Genomic DNA, 23,921 nt, shown 5'->3' with positions numbered 1-23,921 from the left:
ATTGAAGTAAAATAATAACTAAATTTAACTAAATTCGATTTCAAATGCTTATAATACAAACTACCGGTAACAGTTACACTCGAATGAGCGAGCAATAAAGAAGAATAAAAAGTACAAAAAACAACTCAATTTTAACACAATAATACTCAATAAATGATTAAACACGCACAAATTAATTAAATAAAACCACTAATCTACAAATTGTATCACAATATCAATAAAAATTTAATAATTATATACCCGTGACGTTGTAACGTGTACTCTCTTTACGATTCTTGCCAACAGACTGACGCCATATGCATTTCGTTTAGCTACTGGGGCCTTAGCAGGTTTCTGATTGGTTAGAATAATATTCCCTATACTTCAATCGTGAAATGAAAATTAAAGTTTTGAAAATTGACAATAAAATACTTTAATTATATATTTATATATCAAAATTTTACGAAAATACTTAGAATAAAATATGAATAGATGCAATTACGAAAGAAATATATAAGAATATATATAAAATATAATTGATTTTAATTGTTTGATCTGTATGTTTTTATTTTTATGTAAATTAAAAAAAAAGGAAAGAAGGATATATATATAAAAATATAAAAATTATATTAATTTGTATATTAAATATTATACATTATTATTGAAATGCGAAATCGACGCTTAATTAACCACTATAAATATAATAAGTATATAACCTATTATATTTTCAAAACTATTTCAGTATTTAAACAATAATTTGCATAAATAAAAGTTAGAAAATAAATATATGAAATTAGACTAATATTAAAATAAAGTAATAATTAAATATAAATTGGACTTTAAATGCTTAATAATACAAATTATCCATAAATGTACACTCAAATGAATAATAAAAAACGATAAAAAGTATGAAAAACAATTCAATTTTATAATATAATAATATTTAATAAATGATTAAATATACATATTAATTAAATAAAATTAATGATATAAAATCGCTAATAATCTATAAATTATATCATGATATCAAATATTTAATAATTATATATCTAAAACGTGTATTTCTCTTTAACGATTCTTGCCAATAGACTGACGCCATATGTACTTCATCTAGTTACTGGGCCAAAGCTACTTTCTAATTGGTTGTAATAATATTATTCTCTATACTTCAATCGCGCAAAAATTGAAGTACAATAAAATATTTTAATTATAAATTTATACATCAAAATTTTTATACAAATATATACTAAATAAAGATATAATAAGAACTGTTCTTAATTTGATATTGCTTTCTAATATAAACAATTTTATTTTTAATACAATCCTAGTAATTTTTGTTTATACTTTTAGTATAAACAAAATTCAATATATCATTTATATTTTAGTATAAATTTTTTAATAAAATTTAATTTAATTAAGTATTATTTTAAAATAATTTTATAAAATAAAAATGTCAAATATTTTTTAATTTTTAAGCAATTTTTCAAGCATAATATTTGTTTAATATTTAATAAATTTTCTATTTCGTATTAAAAATACAAAATATATTCTCACTTATATTATATTATAAATTTAAACGAATGTAATGATTTTCAATAATAGTTTAGATAATCATACAATAATTCATATATTCAAATTATTTTTATTTCACCTTCACTTTAAATTAAAAATCTCAAATCTTGAAGCCAATATATATCACATTATATATTTATTATATATTTTTCTCATAATCCACGAAATTTTTTTTTTTTCTTTTATTAATAATTGTATCACATTTGAAAACGATTGATACCTTTACAATGGAAACAATCTTTAGTAATAATTTTCTTGCAACTTGATTCGTCGATCAACAGTGTTATTCCGTATCCTATATCGTATATCAGAAGAGAAATCGAAAGATCAATTGTCAAACAGAGGTTCGATCCAGATAATCAAGTACATACATCGCATAAATTTCAACGATATGTTTGAGCTGTATATCGCACGATATTTTACGAGTGAAATTCTCCTTTAACGAGTACTCAACTCGGCCGACAAATCGTGTTCCAGCTTCGTGCTTCCACCTCTTATTCGTAATTTATGAAGCAATCATACGTTAAATTTTCCACTTTTATTATTTTTATCGTTGAAAACATCATCTTCAGAGTGATTTGAAAAATTCGAGTTTATAAACATTCCCTGGCAGATGCCATTAAGAGGTAAAGTGCAGTTAATGAACCATAACCTCGAAATTCAGGTTAATTAAGAGATTTGTAGCAATATATGATTTCTAGTTAGTTATTTCACTCATGGATCGCTTCAGGGTAGATAGATTGTTAATTTCAATTTACTTATATTGATATAAAATTACGAAATCGTTGATAATTAGTAATTTGACGTAGATCAGATATATGGCGAAGAATATAATTCATAAATTAATAATAACAATGAGGTAACGCTAATAATCTGATTTTAACATATTAATAACAAAGTATCAATAATATTAGCAATAAAATAATGATAATAATGGTTAATAATAATGTAAGATTTCAACACATTATACATTGATGGATTAAAATAATATTCGCGAGAATATTCAAATAAAATATTCCTTCTTATATATATATATATATATAATACATATGATTTACGATTTAAATTGCAGTGATAAAAACTAAGTCGACCCAGACTCTCCTTAATTGCATTCAGCTGCATAAACAAGAAACAAATCTGGTCCACAGGATATGTCTGGCATGAACAGAAGAGCAGGCAAAGAAGTTTGGAAACTTTCTTGAGCACTTCTAAGTGAGAAAAATGACTCTCGGAGATCTTCTAAGGTGTAAAAAGTACGAGTTCCGATCAAAGAATAAATATTATCCATTATTTGTACTCGAGTCGAAGATTGCGAAGAAATTGCGAGTGTATCCGCATTTTGTTTACCAATTCCCGATTTGATTGCGTTTTCCACTTCAGAATATGCAAAAATTGAAGAGGATCGATCGATTTATATGAAATTTTTACTTGAAGAGATAATAAAAAATCATGGTTTCTCGAATAGAGATCTAGCAAAGATTTAAAAGCTCTCAGATATTATTTCTGTCCTGGATAGAAAGATGTATCGTTTGGCTGGGCAAACGAGTGGAGATTGAGTTAGGAAAAATTGTTTTTCACCCGATATGGCAGACGAATAGTAAACGAGCGAGTAACGAGTGCTTGGATCAGAAATATTGCTCTGTAAAAGTATAGGATGTTATTCAATTGATGGTACAGCCAGTAAATCTATATAAAAAAAAAAAATGAAAAAGAAATTGATATAAATGCAAAAATAAATAAAAACGAATAAAATTTTTCATTCCAGACTTTTGTTTTTCGATTAAATCAAGTTTGAAAAATTTTTATGTACAAATGAAATTTTGAACGAAATGTATTCTTTTTTTTCTTATCTTTTTTTACATGTAAAATCACGTTTATGATTTATACTATTAATATAATATATATTAATATACTTTGTATTATTTGACAGTACAGAATGAGAATAAAAAACAAACGGATCCAGGAATGTGCAAATGGAAAACCCAATCGTTTCGATTAAATCCCGCTGTCGAACATGATATTAGATTGTTCGTTGAATATACCAGACGAAATATTTGGTAGCAGGTAGGTAGCACGATCCGGAATGGATAGGGTAAAATGTTTAACCTATGGTAACGATAGTCAGGACTCTAGTATATTGAATGGGAAACACAGTCACGATATTTATTTGCATGTACCAACATATAACTTGCGAACGAGAGACGAGCTACCTAATTCAGATTGAGAATGATCGATCATAGCATAAAAATAAACATTTTACCTCAGGATATATCGATCTCTTTGTTCTTTCATAATAAATATCCTAGATAAAAATGAATTGAAAAATAGAATAATAATTTGATTAAATTTTTTAAAATACAAATTGAAAATTTGTCATGGTAGAATTTCTACTTAGGAAAAGTTTAGGATATGGTCAAAGATTTTTAAAAAATTGAAAAAAGAAAGTGTTATTTTTTAAGAATTTAATGCTTCTTCATTTTTTGGATAAGAAAGAATCAGAATGGCTCTTAGAAAGTAAATATTTATAATTTCTTAACTTTTATGGTTTGCCTTAATATTTTGCCCTATAAACTGTAAAGTTCCTAAGGATCTTGTACTTACCATGAATCCAACCAAGAAGAGTCAACAGGATTTAAACAACTGATGTAATATTCAAAATCAACAAGTGATTTTAACTTTTCATCCAGTTAAATTTATTTATTCTCAAACAAGGAAAATTATTAGCAAAAGAAATGCAATTCTGTAATATAAAACATTGACTTTAAAACTTTAAAAAGCTTGAATAATTATATATGCATAATTTTTCACTGTGTATACTACAAAAAATGCCTAGATATAACAACAAAGGATAGACATCTTTAATGCAAATGCTATGTCATTCTGAAAACCATGTGAATCTAGTGCACATGGATGATGGAAAAAAACAGTGCTTTCAAGCTTGAAAGGAATACAAGGAAAGAAAACCGCGGATATCTCGACAAATGCCCAGAAGTATTCCTCGAGCTTGAAAGCAACAAGATTGGTAGGCGTCCAACGATAAACCGCAAACGTGCACAGAGAGATGAAACAGCGTTGACACATGAATAATTGAACAGCGTATTTAGCAAATAGCTGCAGAGAATGGATCGTTCCTGTCCTTTGGCCGTGTCTTCTGCTTGTCTTTCTCTTATTATTAATTTCTCCCTAACTGTATTCACTGCAATATACATATATATATACAATGAAGAAAATTTGAAGTAAACTTAAACAAATACTAAAATATTTTCATAAATATTCTAGTATTGTTTTAAAGAAAATGCAAACAATTTCCCAATTTTAAAATAAAATATTAAATTAAAATATTCTATTTTGTGAAATCTAACACGATAAAACGCGCGTAATGAGGCGAAATTGGAAAAAAAATATTCACAATGAAACATTTGAAATGCATAAATACATATAGATATCACGTAATTCATTAATCGTATAAATCAATTTAAACGTTTATCAACGACCCGTGCAAATGTGTATCGTAAATTGTTAAAGGATTAACACATTTCGTTAAACACAATAATTGTTTTTAAACGTAATATCATCCCTCTGCGCCCTTCGTCCCTCATTCGTTGCTCCCTTCTCATCGTTCCATTGATCAACTTTTCTTCCATCGAGGATATATATCTTCGCTCAAACATGACACTGTTCCACGAACGTCTTTTTGTCCTCTTTGGCACGCCTTTCCACGGTCCATTTCCCGCGATTCATTCGAACAATTCCGTTTTCCGCTTGCGTCCGCCCGACGACTCTTGAGTTCCGCACGATCGTCCTATCATCGTGACACGAGTAACACGTGTTAGATCTCGTATGGATCTCAGCTCACGTCCTCGTGGACAACACTCGTGGACGGGTTTATTAAGTGAATATTGCTTCCATGCTCCAAGTTTCCGTCTAGTTCGACCAACACGTAATTCTAGAAACTCACGAACGTTTCGATCGCAATTGGTTGGACCGAACGAAGTTTCGAATCGAACGAGATTTTCTATATCTTCGTCGATTGGAAATTAATCAAGGAAAACGTGAATTTGAATGCACGATTTATATATATCAGAACAATCATCGTTTCGTTTAAACAGCGCTCGATAGTGCGAATTTTATTGTTCTGTTATAAAATTAAATTGATTGATGAAATTATTCAATCGAAGAATATATATTGGGACGATACGATATGTTTCAATGAACCATGACGGTAACGAATATATTGATTGCTTTCTGCAATATAATTGAAAAATGTGAGAATCATAATCGAATTTTCCAATCTCCTTCGACTTTTTACTTTCAACGATATCATTTTATTAAACGTTTGTGTTTAAACTCGGGGAAAAAACGGAAGAAGAAAAGGAGAGGAACGTTCGATCGCAATTTCAAACTTGTTGCAAATATAAATTCACGAATGATCGTGGCGAAGAGCAACAAAGAGCAGATAGTAATACACGTGGCACATGTGATTCATCGAATTGGAATTGCAGAACGTGTGATTTGTTCGTTATGAGGGCGAGTATCGATTAATGAACTGCTCTGCGCATATTCGATGCAAATGAAACAGGTTCCTTGATAAATGAACAGTAAATTTGGCGCACCGATACGCAGAAATAACTAGCGTCACGCGAGTTTCCGATTCCATAAGAGGACAAGTTGATTGTTAGCTGTTCGATAAATAACGTTTAAACGTTCGATATTATTTGTTTTCACTGTTAACCAGTTGATGAATGATTCCCCATCCTCCCCAGGCGGAAAATTCTCATTTTTCATTTCAGAAACGAGGTTGATCAACAGGAAAATCGCCTGTTATTCCTTTTCAATTCACGCGAATATTAGGTTCAATTTAATTTCAAATTCGCAAATTTTCGAGTGGAACACGCGAAAAAACTGGAAATCGAGGCATGATTGGGAATCGAAATCACCGAAATGATCCCATCCCATCTACAATTTTGAAATTGAAACGCAAAACGTGATGGGTATTTTTGGAAGTGAACGACAGGATGAATTACGATCTTCGATCTCTCTTTGGTGCTTTTCGAATATAAATTTGAAATACTGTATTGACAGACGCCATGAAAAGGAGAAACTGTGATATGTTGTTTAAGAGTGTGTGTTCTATCGAGGAATGCAATTTTGTAAAAATTCAAAATGACAATTTCATTTTCGTATATTATTCTTATTTTTTTCCCTCTCAACTTGCCTATTATAAAGTTTTCCCATATCCAATAACGAGAGGAAAAATTTTACACAAGTTTCTGGAAAAATTCGATATGGAACGATTCTGGAAAATTTGACAATCTTCTTCAAAGTTTTTTTTTTTTTTTACACGGCGCCAATTTTAAACTTTTCTAAATCATCGATTTTTTTTCAACACGCTGTAGTACGTGACACTGGCTGGCTTTTATCGAGTCAACTTCGTTTCAGTTTTGTTTCAAGCAACCTTTCAATTTTTATTCATACCGCTCGACAAGTTTCCCGTTAGTTAAGCAATTTTTGCCGCAATTAAATTAATCAGAACGAATGACACGCGAGATATTTTCAAATTTTTGTAAACAAATTTGAAATATAAAAGAATATCATAAAATATAGTAATCAATTGATGTTGCTGCACCACGAAAACGATTGTATTTCATTATATTATTAAATCCTCGATAATTCCCTTTTGAAATTGTTATTTGTCGATAGAATTTATTTGTCTCTTTCTTTCCAAGAATCTCTTTCTGTCTAGAAGAATATTAATGAATTATTTTACACTTCTACTCGCTTAATAATTAATCACTATACAATTACACAAGAATATCTTACATTTCCATTATAAAATCCTCTCGTCACAATGATAAATAATCATTATATTTTCATCCATCGATGCAAAACGAGCGAAGCGACTGGAAGATCGACATGTTCCCGTTTCCAGAACAGTTGGTACGTGAAAATGGGTCCGCTATTTTGCACGAGCGTGGGCGTAGACGCGAAAACAATTAACAGAGGAAGCCAGTGCATGAATAGCATCGCGTAAGCCGCTATAACACGGATATTCTAGTTATTCCGGCCCTTGTTTGTTTCGAAACGTCATTACGAAAAATTTGGAATATCGACTCCTGTAATTAGCATCCCTTGTTGACCGTATAAAATAGTTTATAAAAAGAGATGAATTAAAATTCTCGAAAGTACGTAGTTTTAATTTTCAAGGAGCGACAAAAACAACAGCAAAATAAAAAGATTTAATCTTTATTATCCTCTATGAAGATAGCGGTGTCACGACGATGACTCGTCGAAACGACAAAGAAATTGGGTTATGTCATTTTCTGGCAAAGAACTCGAGCTGTGCAACCGATAAAAATACCGCAAGATAACGAGTTGGAATTTTGGTCCATAGCTGTTTCGTACAAAAAGTGTTATAATTTAAGCAAATTCAGGTAATGATTAACGGATCTTCTCGTTCTTAAAAATTGTAGCGTATTATGAATCAAAAGTATTGATGAAATCGTTGCACGTTGTTGGATGATACTGGCAATATGACACGTGTAGCATAACACGTGTAGATCCACTTGTAAACGATGATGATTCGTAATCGAATACAAAGGATACAGATACGTCGAATAGAGATCCGTAATTTGATGAAACGTTAAACAACACCGGTCTCTAATATCATGTAATTGTGTTATGGAGAATTGACCAAGTTGCGATCGATGATCAATTGTATCGAATGATATCAGAGACTAGATTTATTCATCGTCGAGGAAATATTTTCCTGTGATTCGAGGAAAAGTTTTTTCAAAGCACAGGAAAATTGAATTGAAAAAACTTGCTGAAAATTGATTGACTCGTGATAAAAATAGATATTTTTAAGGTATATCGAGTGAGTATACATTCGATAGATAATAATTTTAATGAAAAATGTTTTGAATAAAGATTAATTGACAAATTGATTTAGTTGTTTGATAAAGTGATTGATTGATTTTAAGAGGAGTATAATTTTTTTGAGTAGTTTTCTATGTAGTGGATACATGAAAGTCAGATTTGCTTTTTAAATTAAACCAATCTCTTTCGAAATCAATCAATATTCATTTTTGAAACATTTTTATTAAAATCATTATTTACAGAGTAATCATCGTGATTCAGCAATTACTCTACGCAATATTAATTATCATACCAGAATTCACAATATCGAGGATGTAAATAGGATACGGTTCTCTCTCACTTTTTGTGTATTTTAAAGATCTTTCTTTGGGACATGATTTACTCTAGAAACATTATTTCTTATTCCAAAGAATACATTCCATCTTCCATCCTTAAAATAACCAAATTAGGAAAACCTTACATCACCGAACGTTTCTTTCTTCCAAACAATTTTCTAATGATCGAAAATATTCAGAATCAAATTATAAATCTATAAAATAAATTTTAAACTGGAATTTAGGGTTACGAACATTTCTGTTCGCAGGCAGGTTTACACGGCCTAACCGGACATATCGAGTTCAACGAAGGGAAGCGTAATAACTTCAAGCTCGACCTGCTCAAATTAAAGAAGGAGGAGTTGGTGAAGGTTGGCGAATGGAAGCCCGGATCAGGCGTTAACGTGACCGACGTCAGTGCTTTTTATGAGACCAGCGCCACTAATATCACCCTGGTCGTTATGACCAGAGAGGTAATTACCGCAATGCTGTAATGTCACCGTTTGTCGAATTACTGTTCATCACAGAATATTAAAGGATCCGTATCGTGTACCTTAAAGGATCATAAAGTAACGTTATATCTAGGACGAATAATCGAGAGACTTGAAATAAAAGAGGAAGCAGATTATTACAGAAAATTAAAAAAAAAAAATTATGAAATTATATGCGATAATTCTATATCTAAGAATAATCCAAAGTCCTTTTTCGTCATTTAAATTGAAGAAAAACTGTAATTGGCATACATTAGATTCGAAACTATCCTATAATTTTTATTAAAATCTGCATCCATCACGATACAGAATATTTATTTTAGATATATTATACATGACAATTCGATTAATGTTGATATTCAATCGTTTAAACATGTTTTACGCCGAGTTTATCCGCGATCAATAAAGTTTTCTTCCACGAAAGAAATTAATTTCAGTCGGGGAGAAATCGTCGGCCGAGATACGACGATCTCATCCTCTCTCCATTTTCCAAGATGAAAGGAACAGGAGGGGAAGGAGAAGAAAGAAAAGTAGAGTTAGAAGTTTCCATCAGAATCGTTTGCATTAGTCCGTCCAATGATGCCGAGTACCGAGTACAGAGCATACCATCGATACCGGTTCTTTTCGTTGAATTTTTTCCATGGATAAAAGAGGAGTGTCTGTCCTTCTCCCTTCGTTCCCTTCTCCTCATCTGTATTCATCCGTGTCCTCGACACTCTGCCTCGCGTGATCCATCAAAGGAATCTTATTTCTCGCAGGAAAAACCATACGTGATGGTAAAGGAGGACAAGAATCTGACGGGGAACGCGAGGTTCGAAGGATTCTGCATCGATTTGCTCAAGTGGATCGCTAGTCAAGTCGGGTTCCAGTACGCCATAAGACTGGTGCCTGATCACATGTATGGCGTTTACGATCCAAAGACCAAGGAGTGGAATGGAATCGTTAGAGAGTTGATGGAAAAGGTAAAGAACTTGAGAAATTTTATTTATACGGTGTAACATTTGAATCCTCTATAATATCTTTCTGGAATTTATGAATCTGATGATCTTCTTGATTTATTATTTTCGAATGAATATAATTTCCAAGGATTCCAAAGGGAGAAGATAAATATTTTATCCTATTACGAGATTTATCGATGAACGAGGAATATCACGAAATTTTCGCGCAATTCGAGTCATTTAAAAGACTTGCATATTTTTCCCAATATAGCAAACGTAGTTCAATGAACAATTTTATATGCAAGCTAGCAGTATGATGTGTAATAAATCCATCTTGACTAAATTTTCATTATGCATGCCTCGGCTTGAACATCTAATTTGATGTTTTCTAACGGATGATCCACGTATCGGGTATTCTGATTCATAGGAACCGGCACAGATGTTACCATGTGACATCTGAATTGTAAAAGAACGTGGTTATTAAGCCGGAATTTTGTCTGCCTCATTGGGAAAACATCTGTAGGATAATTTATGAAGCCCTCATCTATCAAAGATTTTATTGAAATATTAATGCTCCCTCGCAAAAATTGAATATAATTTTAATTGGCATTTCTGGCTTTTAGAAAGAACAATATATACTTTACATCATTAAAGACATCGAAAGGAATTAATTATATCGTCGATAATTGTTCGAATCAATACACTACTGTGGACGAAAAGTTTGTGAAATGTTCTTTGTTCTTCTCTACATCGGAAAGATTGCAGTTTTTTTTTTATCGAATCGTGCAACTGATTTATTATCCTTTATTATTACTTCAAGTTTTACGATCGTATCTATTTTGCTTCACTTGCAGCGACAGTTTTAATAGTAACAATATTATTCAATAATTTAATCGCTTTTGAAACACGTTCTTTCTTTATTTTTTTTTATTTTCAAAAGGCCATGACACATTCTATTTTAACTGCGACAATCGTGTCCATTAAAACTTGCATATGAAGCATAAATGATATGATCACAAAATTAATAACAAAAGATGCAATAAATGATAGAACGTTTTTATTAATTTTTTATCCATAATTTTCGATTATTAATAGTAATAAATTTAATATAATTTCCATTCTACCTATTTCTACCCTCTTATCGATAACAGTCCATGCGGAACGACAAGTGGATTGCATATTCATATTTCATGCTACTCGGGCGCAAGTAGTATAGCCACGTAACTAGTCAGTCATCAGAATACGCGATGCAAGCCTCGACCTAAACTTCATCGTGCAAGGTCGAAGGGGCAAAGGTAAGAATCTAAGGATGAAAAGGATGAAAAGGAAGACTTTTCGCCGTAAAAAGAGATAAGCTTTTCGCCTCGAGGCTTCAAGGTCGAGGATGACTCGAGGCGAATTCGTGTTTCGCGCCGACTAATCGCTGCCGAGGCACAAATAGACAGTGAATTTCGAAGATTGCCGGTTCGTAAAATATGCAATGCAATCTGTCCATGATAAAAGAAACCGCCTTAACCCAGAAACCGGGATAAGTGGATCGTCTTGAAAAGGAAAGACGTCATTGGTGGTGTTCCGTATTCTGATTCCCTTATAAAAAATACATACGCTGTTTTCCTAGGCGAACGCCTGGTTGACGAGTCTTTGTCGATGATTTTCAAGGAAAACCAAAGATGGCGTGATTATAATGTATAAGAGAATGTATCTCTTTGATTTCGATTCGAGATATTCGAATATAAGTTTTTTTTTTTTAATCCTCCTATGTGTAATAATTTTTTAGATTAAATTTGAATTGAATTAAATAAAAAGAAATGATTAAAATAAAGGAGAAAGGAAGGGAGACAGGATAGAATAAGGAAATGTTATTTCTTATCAAGTACCTCCTCCCCTTTCATCTCGTTACTTAAACGTGAAATTACTTGAGACATTAACAATGTACAATTAGAGAACATCGTTGTAATTGAGATCTTCTCTCCGTATAATTATCAGCGATACGTATAAAAATTTCATTTGTAATTACAGGAAACCCTAATGGCTTTCCGTTCCCGATAAATTTCGATTTTCTGTATCTGACTTTTCGAACATTGATAGTTGGTGAGTCAGTACTACATGTTTTCAAGCGAGAAAATTCCCTTTTGCCCACAGAGAGCGGACCTGGCCGTCGCATCCATGACGATCAATTACGCTCGGGAGAGCGTGATAGATTTCACCAAGCCATTCATGAATCTCGGTATCGGAATTCTGTTTAAGGTGAGTCGCTGTATGTGCATTCGATAGTGATAAGCTAACTCGTAACTTCCATTCATCACGCGAAATAGTGTCGAATCCTCTCGAGAATCTCGTCTTAACGTATAATATTCGAGTTCGCGTGAAAGCTTCGCAAAAATTCACAAAATAATATTTTCTCTTGATTCGATTCTCGTATAAATCAAAGATTACGAAACCTATAAAAAAAAATATTATTAGATACATTTTATATATTAGAATTTTAGTAATATTATACCATTCGTTGAATTTTTACAAGAAATTTAATTTTCAAAGTATTGAAGAGAATTTACTTCTTAAAACGTCAAAAAGTGATCAAACAAATGATTGGTGATATCATCCAACAATCAAAACCGATCATTTTGCTTTACCTAAATTGAAATGCAATTTTCCCCGAAGCAACAGGAACCCGTAGAAATAAATAGCCTACGGTAAAAAGAATTTGTAGAATTTACCGAACGATCGTCCGAATTAACATTCCCACGCCACGATATTCGACCGATCGAAACGAGATTCTCGAGGATTAATCGATCGATCGCCATAGAACGTTGGCCACAGAAAAGGGCCGTCATTCTGGCGGGAAAGCGGCACGAGATCCGTTTTAATTAAAATCGTAGCGTAACGTAATTTAGGTGCCCTCCAGCCAGCCAACGCGGTTGTTCTCCTTCATGAACCCGTTGGCCGTTGAGATCTGGCTGTACGTGCTGGCCGCGTACATGCTTGTGAGCTTCACCCTCTTCGTTATGGCTCGATTCAGCCCGTACGAGTGGAACAATCCACACCCGTGCCTGGGGGAGAGCGACATCGTCGAGAACCAGTTTAGCGTCAGCAACAGCTTCTGGTTTATTACCGGCACGTTCCTCAGGCAGGGCAGCGGGCTCAACCCCAAGGTACACTCAACGAGGTGCTCCGCCACTGGACTATTTCTGCCGTTCAATTTCAATCGTCGTGTCACGATCCAAAAATCCTTGAATCCTGATCCTTGTCTCGACCCTTTCGACTCTTGAGAGTTTTTTGAATTTTTAGAGATCTCCTTGGAATCGATTTGTGAATATTTGTGACTTTCTGTAACGCGATATGTATCTTGTGTTATTTTGTTGCTCTTTTTTTAGAGTGAATCTGAAAGATCTTAGTTATAAATTGTAGATTTAGTTTAATATTTAAAAAAAAAAAAAGACAAATTTAATTGAGGAAACTTGAAAGGGTTGAAAGGGTTAATATTTAATTCATAAACCTTCCTCTGGACGATATACAAGATGCCTGAGAAAGATACACATAGATAGAGGGTGATTTTATACGTAAAAATAAAATTAAATAAAATTTTTTCATTTAAGATTTCATTTATTGAAATTTTTCAAGTAGAAGTGAGTTTGGCAAATTCTCAATTGGGAAATACAGGAGCGAAAAATCTGGAATAAAATTTTTTCATTTAAAATCTAATATTCGAGAAAATTGAATTTAGAAATTCATCAAATACAAGATTGCACGTACTGCACGTATATCGATCATCTCGAAAACGGGGACGATAAAATTTTATTCTATGAAATTATTTTTGCATTTAATTTTTTTTTTTACACATAGAATCACTCTCTGTTTACCATCCCATGTTTCTACAGACACTTTACGCAAAGAACTCTATCCTCTATTTCCTTTCAACGTTCTTCGAAAATCGTAAGCAGACCATAAAAAAACGTATAAAAAGAAAAAAAGAAATCAGAAGCTGTCTGGAAACAGATTGTCGTCGCCGTGGTCCCATTGATCGCAATCTCAACTCGTAACAATCGACGCGAGACGAGCCGCGAATCGCGAGTCCCAAATCCTCCGGTATCGCAAAACCTAAAACGCAATGATTCGCGTTCCACTTTTGTCCGATGGTTGGAACCACGAAAAAGAAGGAAACGAAAGGATAAAGGAACTCGTCTAACGGTTGAACTTCAACGCTGTGTACTACTGAAACCGGCTATTGTGCTCGGTGGCTCCTGACAGGCCACGAAGAATAGACCACGGAATCCGTGATTCCAACGAGAGATAAAGGATCCGTCTTGCGCGCGCCATTCACAAAACTGGCAAAGGAAAGCACGAAACTGTTATCCTCGGGAAGTTGATTTGCGTGGGAAAAAAAGAGAATGGAAGAGAAAAGGGCGGGGGAAAAAAGCGAGGGAAATTCGGTGGAGAAGAAAATGGATTGGCTTTCTTTCGGTTTTTGGGAGAGGTTTTTGGGGGATTAGTAATCCGGAAATACGTGTAATTGCTGCAGGTTTCCGCTCGAACGCCGTCGAGGCTATTCTCGTTCATGAATCCCCTCGCCGTGGAGATTTGGTTATCCATGCTGGCCGCTTACGTGATGGTCTCCCTAACGATTTGGATAGTGGCGAGATTCTCGCCTTACGAGTGGGTGGAACCTACACCCTGCCCCAGCTGCAAATGTCCGCTACAGGTAGGCTCTCGTCAGGTGGTGCTAATCGATCGTGCAATTGAATTCTTGACACGGTGAAAAGGTGTCGTGAACTAGATCGACACGGATCACTTCAATCTTCATTTTTCTTTTTAAACTATTTGCGAAATGTTATTTTCAAATTTATTAAAATTAAGCAAAGAAACTGAGAAGCAAAAACTGTACCCAATTTTTTGCAAATGTTCGCAAAATGATCATCGTTAAAGATAAATCGATGCCGCGATAAGGGAATCGAAAATGTTTAAATTACGAAAGATTCGCGGAATATTCACGATCCTTGGACCCGCATTGTTAACAATTGGGCTAGCTACACACACGGATATAGCTTGTGTAATTGTCCTTGAAATTTCGCACCACTTGGCGGGGGTCCCAATGTGATCAGGGTGGTCACGTGAGCGCGTTGGATCCTGACAGCGACGACATTCCTCTGCTGAGGACGGTCAACGAGTTCACCCTGGCCAACAGCTTCTGGTTTACGGTCGGCACGCTTATGCAACAGGGCAGCGACCTCAACCCCAAGGTAAACGTGTCATCACAGAGTCCGGCAACCAATTACTTAAACAAGTGATGCGCTTACAATGTTTGGAAACTCGTTGGACATTTGTCGCAGTTCCGTGAATATATATGTATATAGAGGAAAAAATCGTAAAACGTATAAAATATATAAATTTTACGATTTTTACACGAGAACAATTTAATGATAATATCGAAAAATCAACGAATGAAAATATTCGGAATAATTGATTGTTGAAATACGGATAAATGAATATATTATATGTTTTTCTTTTCTGTCGCATCGATTTGCATCATATATTAATATTATAAACAAATTTAATCATATCCTGAATAAAATTCTGCAAAAATTCTGAATGGTAGATTTATAAAAGTATCTTACCTGTAAATATACGTATTCCATTATGTTTGAAAAGTTTGTTTTAGCAAATTAAATTTTTCAGATAAATGAAACCAATTTCATCAGGAAACTTTAAACAAATTTATTATTATTAACATTTGCATAAATTATAATAATTTTGATATATTTTCTATATCCCAGTTTCAATATTTTAATATTTTTTTTAAACTCATAAAAATTCACGGACTGCTGATTTTATTAAATCTATACATATTCGAGAGTTTTTAATTTAAAATCAAATAAAAGTTATTACTCTTTCGAGGAAGGGCTAATGATATTACAAACCTATAAAATAATTTATGCCACAGTAACGACATTATCCAAAGTAAGAGCGATCTGTTTTAAACGAACTCGTGAAATTCATGGTATTGTCGTAAAGTGTGACAGACTCGTAACTATGGATTGATCATGGAAAATCTAATCCATTTTATTTGCAAAACTATTACATTTCTTGTTATTATTCTATAAAAAAGATTTCAAGATTGTTGTCGATTGTTTTTTTAATTTTTCGAGGATCTTTTCGAAAATTAGGAAAGTAATCTCAATTCCAAGAACTGTAGTACACGATCCAAATGCGATGGATAAAAATCCAACGAGTTTCTATGTTCGAGAAAACGACTTATAAACCGTGGAAACCGTTTCAAGCACCATATGGGTATCGTGCACAATCTGAAAAAATACAACAAGATGAGGAAATTTTATCTTTTAGAATATGTTCCCTTAGATAATTCAGATAAAATTGGAGAATTTTCACTATTGGTATTTCGAAATCCCTTCGAAATATTAAATTTCACGTGGAAAAATAAAAAGAAAAATATGCATTCAGTCATTCTAAATATGCAGGATGTTTCGTTCGATTGGAAAATATTTCAGGAAGCAATTCAGTACATAAAAACGAATAAAAAAAGGATAAACAAGTGTATTTGTTTATTTAAAGAAATATTTATCTCATATTTCAATATTTCCACTATATGATATTATTCAAATTTGCAAATACATTTTTTAAAAAAATATTTCATCGTGTTTAACATTTACTTTTCAATGTTTTCAATATTGTCATCTCTCATATTCGCAATATAACAATATATAGCGAAGATATAATACAAGAAGATATAACAAGAAAAATAATACTTTAAAAATATCGAGCAACATTTGTTCTCACATGAATTTTCTTCGCTATGCACATCCCTGAAATATTTCCCTTTCGTCACATTCCTGTATCTCTCCAAATATCGAAAAATAAAATCTTACGTAGGTCTTCATCGAGTAGCACAAAGTAGAATAGCATCGCCACTCTCAAATCAAATTAATTGCATTATAGAAATCTCGATAAATGGAGAACGATATCGAGAGATCGCATGTCACCCCTGCATGCACATGACAAAAGCCAAGCATTTCATTCGTCTCATCTCTTCAATTTCTCTTCTCAAACAACCGAGAAGATCCGCTTAAAAATCCGATTTTTTTCTTTTCGAAAGAAGATCTTTTCCAAAAGATTGATTCGCGCGCTTAAGAAGATTCTTCTTAACGTTCACAATCGCGAAATACTTTTACAGCAAGCTACGTGCAACTATGATGGCGTAAAATTTAACTTCGACAAAACTTCTTTCGCTCGAGACTTTTCCCATGCGCTCGAGAAATCTTCGTGATATTTCGTGGAAATCTTCTGTCTCGTTTCTATCTCGTGCACGAAATCTTGTTATACCAACAAGATGCGTAAATAGAGATAGAACGATCCGAAAAACAAAATCCCTCTGTTTTATATTCGCCGCCGTTACGGATGGCCGGAAATTGTGCCCATTTAACGCGTTACTACCTTGTCCGGCGATAAAAATAAACCAGGACACAAATGAAACTGCATGTAATCGGAATTTATGAAGTTACACTCTGTAAGGTTGAAATGCTTTACAGGACGTAAATTGAAAATTTCATTCGATGCAATAAAGATATGTATGATTTATGATGCGATGCACTTCGTTTCAATGGACATCTGGTATATAACAGAGTTATTCCAACGAAATACAAATATACAGTTGTATTTCAGTTGTAATACAGTACGCAGATTAATTTCACGAAATTCATTCTTAGCGCCCACTCCATTCTCTCATTACTTTCCACGAGTAAAAAATTATAAGTCGCTTAGGGATTCACTTCAAATCTTCTTATTATTTCCCACATATGAAACTGTAAACAAATAATTTTCAAATTTATATTCGCAGAATTTATAGCGAGGAATTTAGAGTTTTTTTTATTATTATCTTCCACAAATATTATACATTTTTACAAATCCTTTGATTTTCAATTCCTATTTTTCAGGAATGAAACTATAAGAAAGGAGAATTTTGTTTTCTAATATGTTTATCATAAAATTTTTTCTTATGTCTAGCAACAGACAATAAGTATTAATGTTTTGTTAGGAGAATACACCTGCACGACATATGGTGGTAGCCGGCTCTGATGGCATGTGTGTACATGCGGGGTTGTCGTTGCGAAATTCGCGAAGAATGGCGATTCTACGACTCGAAGAATCCCAGATATCCGCGTAAAGAGCTGGGGATTCGAGAGTGCTGTGAAAATACAGAGAGAAAGAGAGAGAAAATCGCGAGGAAACGAGGGTTGAGCGAAAATATCGCTCGAAACTTATCGTTCGAGAGAGATTTTCCGGGTCGTATCGGGCTATGATACACGCGCGAAAAAGGAAATAGAGCAACATAATCCTCGATTCGTGGCATATTTGCCTTGACACGAGAGTCTGACGATACGAACAAATATCAAAAAGACGGGCAATTCCTTTTCTGCAACAGTACACTGAAAACAGATAGATATGTGTACGATTAATTCTAAAATTGGATTTTTCTTCCTATATTAATATTCTTTTTTTTCAATGGAATATATAATATGTGTATAAATCATTATATTCTATATACAAACTTTCATTGATTTTTAATAACAATCACAGTGTATGAAGATTTCTTTCTTTTTATTCTTGAAAGATATCTCAAATTTCTTGCGATCAGTCGTATCCTTATCCCATTATTTTTCTCTCGATAACGTCAAAAGATGTTCATAAATATATCGTCGAAGGAAGCGTTTCGCCTCTTCCAGACTGTACCACTCAGCGTCTGAGAAGATATTTTGTCATCCACTCGTAGGATGTATGGCAATTTGCCGTTCGTTTCATGGATAAAGAGAGGGATGATGAAATTATTCGGAAATGTCTCGAGCCGATAATCGCTTCCGTGATCGACTTGCTTCCACGGCTAATGGATCGAAATATGCCATTAACGGGTTGAAGGGTAGGGTGCAAATGAGACCGCATATTGCATTCTTTGGGCGGAACGTAGTGGAGGTGCTCTTAAATCGTCTCCCGACCTCGATGCTCCACTGACGCGGTTTCAATTGATCGTCGAGGCTTTTCATGGGCTTCCAACCACGAAGATGCGATATCAGGTCGATATTCGCGAAGAAAACTGACGTGAACCCCTTTTGATAGTATACTTGATCCTCTTGATTATATCGTGTTACGTTCCACGAATTTTTAATACTTTACTCGTATCGTTTTATCATCGTATCTGAAACAATACAAAATATGTTTTAGGAAAAATGTTTTTAATAAGAGTTTTTAATGGTTTTAATCTTTTTTTTGTGGATGGAGACGTAGAGATTGTACGAGGGCTTTTTTCCTCCCTTTGGATTATATAATTTTTAATACACAACTTATATAACAGTTATTTAATATTCGGGAAAATTTAAAGAAAATAATATCCTCTAAATATTAAACAAAATTCGGGAATAAACTCCGTTTCGAATAAAAATGAAGAAAATTCTAATTTTCACCGGATCTTTGAAAAGGAATTGCTCGTTAAAGTGTTAAAGTATCGTTTTCCTTTAACGAAAAGGTATCCATCGTAATTATCAGGCAACAAGCACGAGAATAGTTGGTGGAATCTGGTGGTTCTTCACATTGATCATCATCTCATCTTACACGGCAAATCTGGCTGCGTTCCTCACCGTCGAGAGGATGATCACGCCGATCGAGAACGCAGCTGATCTCGCTGAACAAACGCAAATCTCGTATGGAACGTTGGAGGGTGGAAGTACAATGACGTTTTTCAGGGTAAGCATCTGAAATTTTATTAAACTGATTAATATATCGATCGATAATACTTTTTGATTCAATATTATATCTGGATGATTAATATATCTCAGGGAGAAAGTATTAAATAAACTAAATAATCTGGACGGTGAAACAAAATAATAATAAAACTTTTTATGTTAAAACTTGGTTAAGTTGAAAAAGTTAATCTCGTGTATAAACTAAGAATATTTTCAGGATTTCTTTTTAGAGAAAACACAGAATAAAGTAGAAAAAATTTGAAGCTATTTTAGATTTATACATTTCATCAGGAATTAAAGTATATATTTTATAATAATTATCAAATTAAATTATTAAATTATAAAGTACACGGATTATTAAATTCAATGAATGCATAATATTAAAAAAGATCCCTATTTCCTTTGAATTAATCCATAATCTTCTAACTAATAAAACAATAAGTTACTTGATTAAAAAAATTTTAAAAAGAGAATATGAGATTAAAACCATTAATAACTAGAATAAGGAGATAAAATTATCTCCTTTATAACATAATGAATAAACTAATCCATTTTGAACCTCAATCATCACTCTTAATCGAACGTATATATAGATCCAAATTTATTAATAATAATTAACGTTTTGATATTGCGTGACCATTGACAGTCATTTATATTAAACACGATGATTTTCATTCGATTCATGTCTTACGAATAATTCCCCTGCTGAGCACAGATCCAGAAATATTAAAACCATAAAGCTACTGGATCGTAATCCGGGACAAATTCGGCTAATTATCGCAGTTTTCATATCGAAAGGTATCGAAATCCGTTGAATGTCTGCCCGTTTAATGCAGACTTTTAACGTTATTAAATTTTGGAACGGCATTTCACCAACGTTCAGGTATTCCTACCTAGTATTAATACCGCGTTATTGAAACAACATTTCGCGCCCCATCCCCGCCATTACAGATTTATTCTCAGAACGAGGTGGAGTTCGTTATTGCTGAACTCGTTCCAACCAGTTTACGGACAATTGGAAACTGGAGGAAAATTCGAGAGTGCATCCTTTGTTCTCTCCTCACTTGTTTCTCGCGTGGATTTACAACAATCCGATTGAAAAATAATATAATATGAATATATATCTGAACGAAGGAGACTGGTTATTGTGATTCTGTGTTTGATTAATTCGAACAAAATTAAATTCCTTTTGATCGATTTCAATTGATATTCGAGTTTGATCGTTACAAAATGATAAAAGGAACGAATATATTACAGAAAATGCGGAATTGTATTGTTTCAAAGGTCTTCGATAATCGATGAAATTTGTAACTAGTTATATATGTAATCGGAAAAGTAATATGATTAAAATATAGATATATTTATTGAATCTTTCCATTTTTATTCATAAGTTTAGCCGTATTTTATTAGATTCCTCATTTTTGCAGATCTCTTGTATCGTCGATAGATCGCTCTAAATATATATTTTCCACTTGTAATAATTTTCTTTTTCTCAAAAGTTATAAAAGATAGATTGAAAAATATTTGTGAGGATGAAACAATAGGAATTGATTCTTTAAATTTAAATTCTGCTTGTAATTTTTTTCTTCAAAGTAATTCCATCATATTTTTTTTATTTAAATAAAGATATTTTTTTTCTTTCTAAAAAATGTATTAATGCGTTAGGACTCGAAGATCGGTATATACAAGAAGATGTGGGAGTTCATGGAATCGAAATCGCCCTCGGTTTTCGTGAAAAGCTACGAAGATGGGGTGAAGAGGGTGCTCGAGGGTGACTACGCTTTCCTGATGGAGTCGACGATGCTCGATTATGCTGTACAACGAGATTGCAATCTCACGCAAATCGGGGGCCTGTTGGACAGCAAAGGCTATGGAATTGCCACTCCGAAAGGTAATTTCGAACAACAATTCGTATCTGTTCCCATTGTTCTATCCTTTCCAGTCACCTTCTTCTGTTAAGATACAAATCCATTTAAGAGTATCTTCTTCCCAAATGAAAGACACTTGCAGATCTCTAGAGTGTCTTGCTCTTTTCTCACACACAATAATTATTCAACTCAAGATTACGTATGAAATTTTTTTCTATCAAAGATGCTTCTCCATATTATACTTAAACAATTTTTTCAATTGAAATTTTATCGTTTTTTGTCTTTACGTCCATTTTATCAAATTCGCATCAAATTTTATTTCATTCGAACATAAAATCTCGAAATTTTCCCACTTTGCCGATACGTGATACGATGCACCGTGAATAAATTTCTTGCAGATCGATTGAGAATATATCGAACCTATTTCAACCCTGGCGATAAAACAGCCAGTTCGAGGCAGCTCTAGCGCGTTTGCAAGAAAACTTCAGCCTCGAAATAAACGCATAAATATTGTTCACTGTTAATATTTCTTGCGAGGAGTTTGGAAACGCGAAAATTCGCGCGAGAATTTAGTGCCAAGAAGCGTGGAGCTGAGAAAGAAAAACGCGGAAACTGTACGGCCGGCAAACATCATAAAGTTCGCGGATTTGTGGCTCATTTGGGGTTGAAATCGCGGAAGTCAGCTATGGAACGGGGAGGGGAGGGAGAAGAAAAAGGAAAAAGAAAAAAGAAACACGGTATCCGTCGTTTTTCCTCGTGAATTCGAGCGAACTTCTTCGCTTCCGCGGTCCTCCAATGTAGAAGCTTAATTAACGAGTCGAGACGACATCGAAGCGAGAAGTTTTAAATCCGCGTAATTCGGCTTCTTCTTGACGGGCAAGAACGAGATGAAAGTTTGGAGAGAATTATAGCCGGGGGTTGGAGGCAATTTTCTTAATTGGACTAACGTGTTTCAACTTCCAGTTTCGACTTCTATATGACTGATGACGCGATTGTTTCTAACAACGAACTCGAATAATCGAAATTGCATTGCCAAAAATTATTGCCATAATGCTCGATTAATATTCTGTTGAGATATTGTCATCGTAGCGTAATAGATAATATTTGAAAACGTTTTAGTTAATTATCATTTTGTGTAGAATTGTTATATTAAAAGTTTGAGCTAACTGTTTGATTTTTCACTATTTAATTCATCGTTCTATTATTCTATTTTAATTTTTTATATGTGGAAAACGAGCATTATGCCGATCGAAATTTAATTTTCAATCAGATGGAAAACAAACTGGACAACGAAAATCAGAAAATGTGAAAAGATTATAAGAATAGGAATGATATTAATATTTTTTTCCAGCAGCATTGTGTCTATCTTTTCGATATTCGTCATAGCGTTATTGTAAGACAGAAGCGGATGGATGTTACGTAACCCCTTCTATGTTTCACGAACGTTAAAAAAATGGACGTAACGAATGTAACATTCATTTTTTCTTTTTTTTTTTTGATGCTCGTGTGACGGCCTGTCGCAAAATCAGAACCGGAACACGTCAGTTATTCTAGATGTTTTGAAGAATTATTGGTGGTTTCTTTCATTTGTTTTATTGGCTCGTGAAAAAAGAGAAGGAAAAACATTTTTACATGGTTAGAAAACTATTAAAAAAGAGTTTGAAGAGTTTAACAATATCAAATTAAATATAATTAATTTCATTGTTCATTATTTAATTTCAAAGAACAAAATAATTGATGAAAATTGACTGATTCCAACTCTTTATAATAGCCACGTTACGTATCAACGAAAAATATGCATGTTAAAAAAATCAATTTTAATTTATTATAATCCAAGCGTTGTTTTAATCACCTAATTAGTCTAAAGCTTTTTGATAAAGAAAATTACTTATCCAAAATTATTTTATATCGCGTTTGATATACAACGTCTGTCACGCGCCGAAAATTGCCAAGTTTTTCGCGAGCTTTGCAATGAAAAGAAGAAGAATTTCTTTTTCCTCTGAGGCAAAAAGAGGGAAAAAGAGAGAGATGTTCAAATAACTGGGTCTTGTAAGACGCCTCAAGGATGTAAAAAGGACGAGCAATTTCACCTTTCCTCGAGACGTTGCCCAGCAGAAGACGTAAAGCGTTTCAAAGA

General features: G+C 33.2%; 1 protein-coding gene across 9 annotated transcripts in view; it reads left to right on the top strand.

The window, feature by feature from the left end:
* Positions 1 to 23,921, top strand: part of LOC411050 (glutamate receptor ionotropic, kainate 2) — a 153,582-nt gene that overhangs the window by 115,994 nt on the left and 13,667 nt on the right. For 7 of the 9 annotated variants that reach the window (XM_016911941.2, XM_016911940.2, XM_026440130.1 and 4 more), the window contains 7 exons: positions 9,011 to 9,214; positions 9,991 to 10,194; positions 12,313 to 12,417; positions 14,690 to 14,869; positions 15,270 to 15,407; positions 19,720 to 19,917; positions 21,582 to 21,807. In XM_016911941.2, coding sequence (XP_016767430.2) covers positions 9,011 to 9,214; positions 9,991 to 10,194; positions 12,313 to 12,417; positions 14,690 to 14,869; positions 15,270 to 15,407; positions 19,720 to 19,917; positions 21,582 to 21,807 — 1,255 coding nt within the window. Of the gene's footprint in view, positions 1 to 9,010; positions 9,215 to 9,990; positions 10,195 to 12,312; positions 12,418 to 13,064; positions 13,323 to 14,689; positions 14,870 to 15,269; positions 15,408 to 19,719; positions 19,918 to 21,581; positions 21,808 to 23,921 lie in introns of all 9 variants that reach the window. The other 2 variants (XM_016911942.2, XM_026440131.1) reach the window with 1 other exon arrangement.

Source organism: Apis mellifera, linkage group LG4 (genome assembly GCF_003254395.2).
Source record: "Apis mellifera strain DH4 linkage group LG4, Amel_HAv3.1, whole genome shotgun sequence".
NCBI classification, from domain to species: Eukaryota; Metazoa; Arthropoda; class Insecta; order Hymenoptera; family Apidae; genus Apis; species Apis mellifera.
Note: the sequence above shows the minus strand (reverse complement) of the source record. Positions and strands in the feature narration are given on the sequence as shown.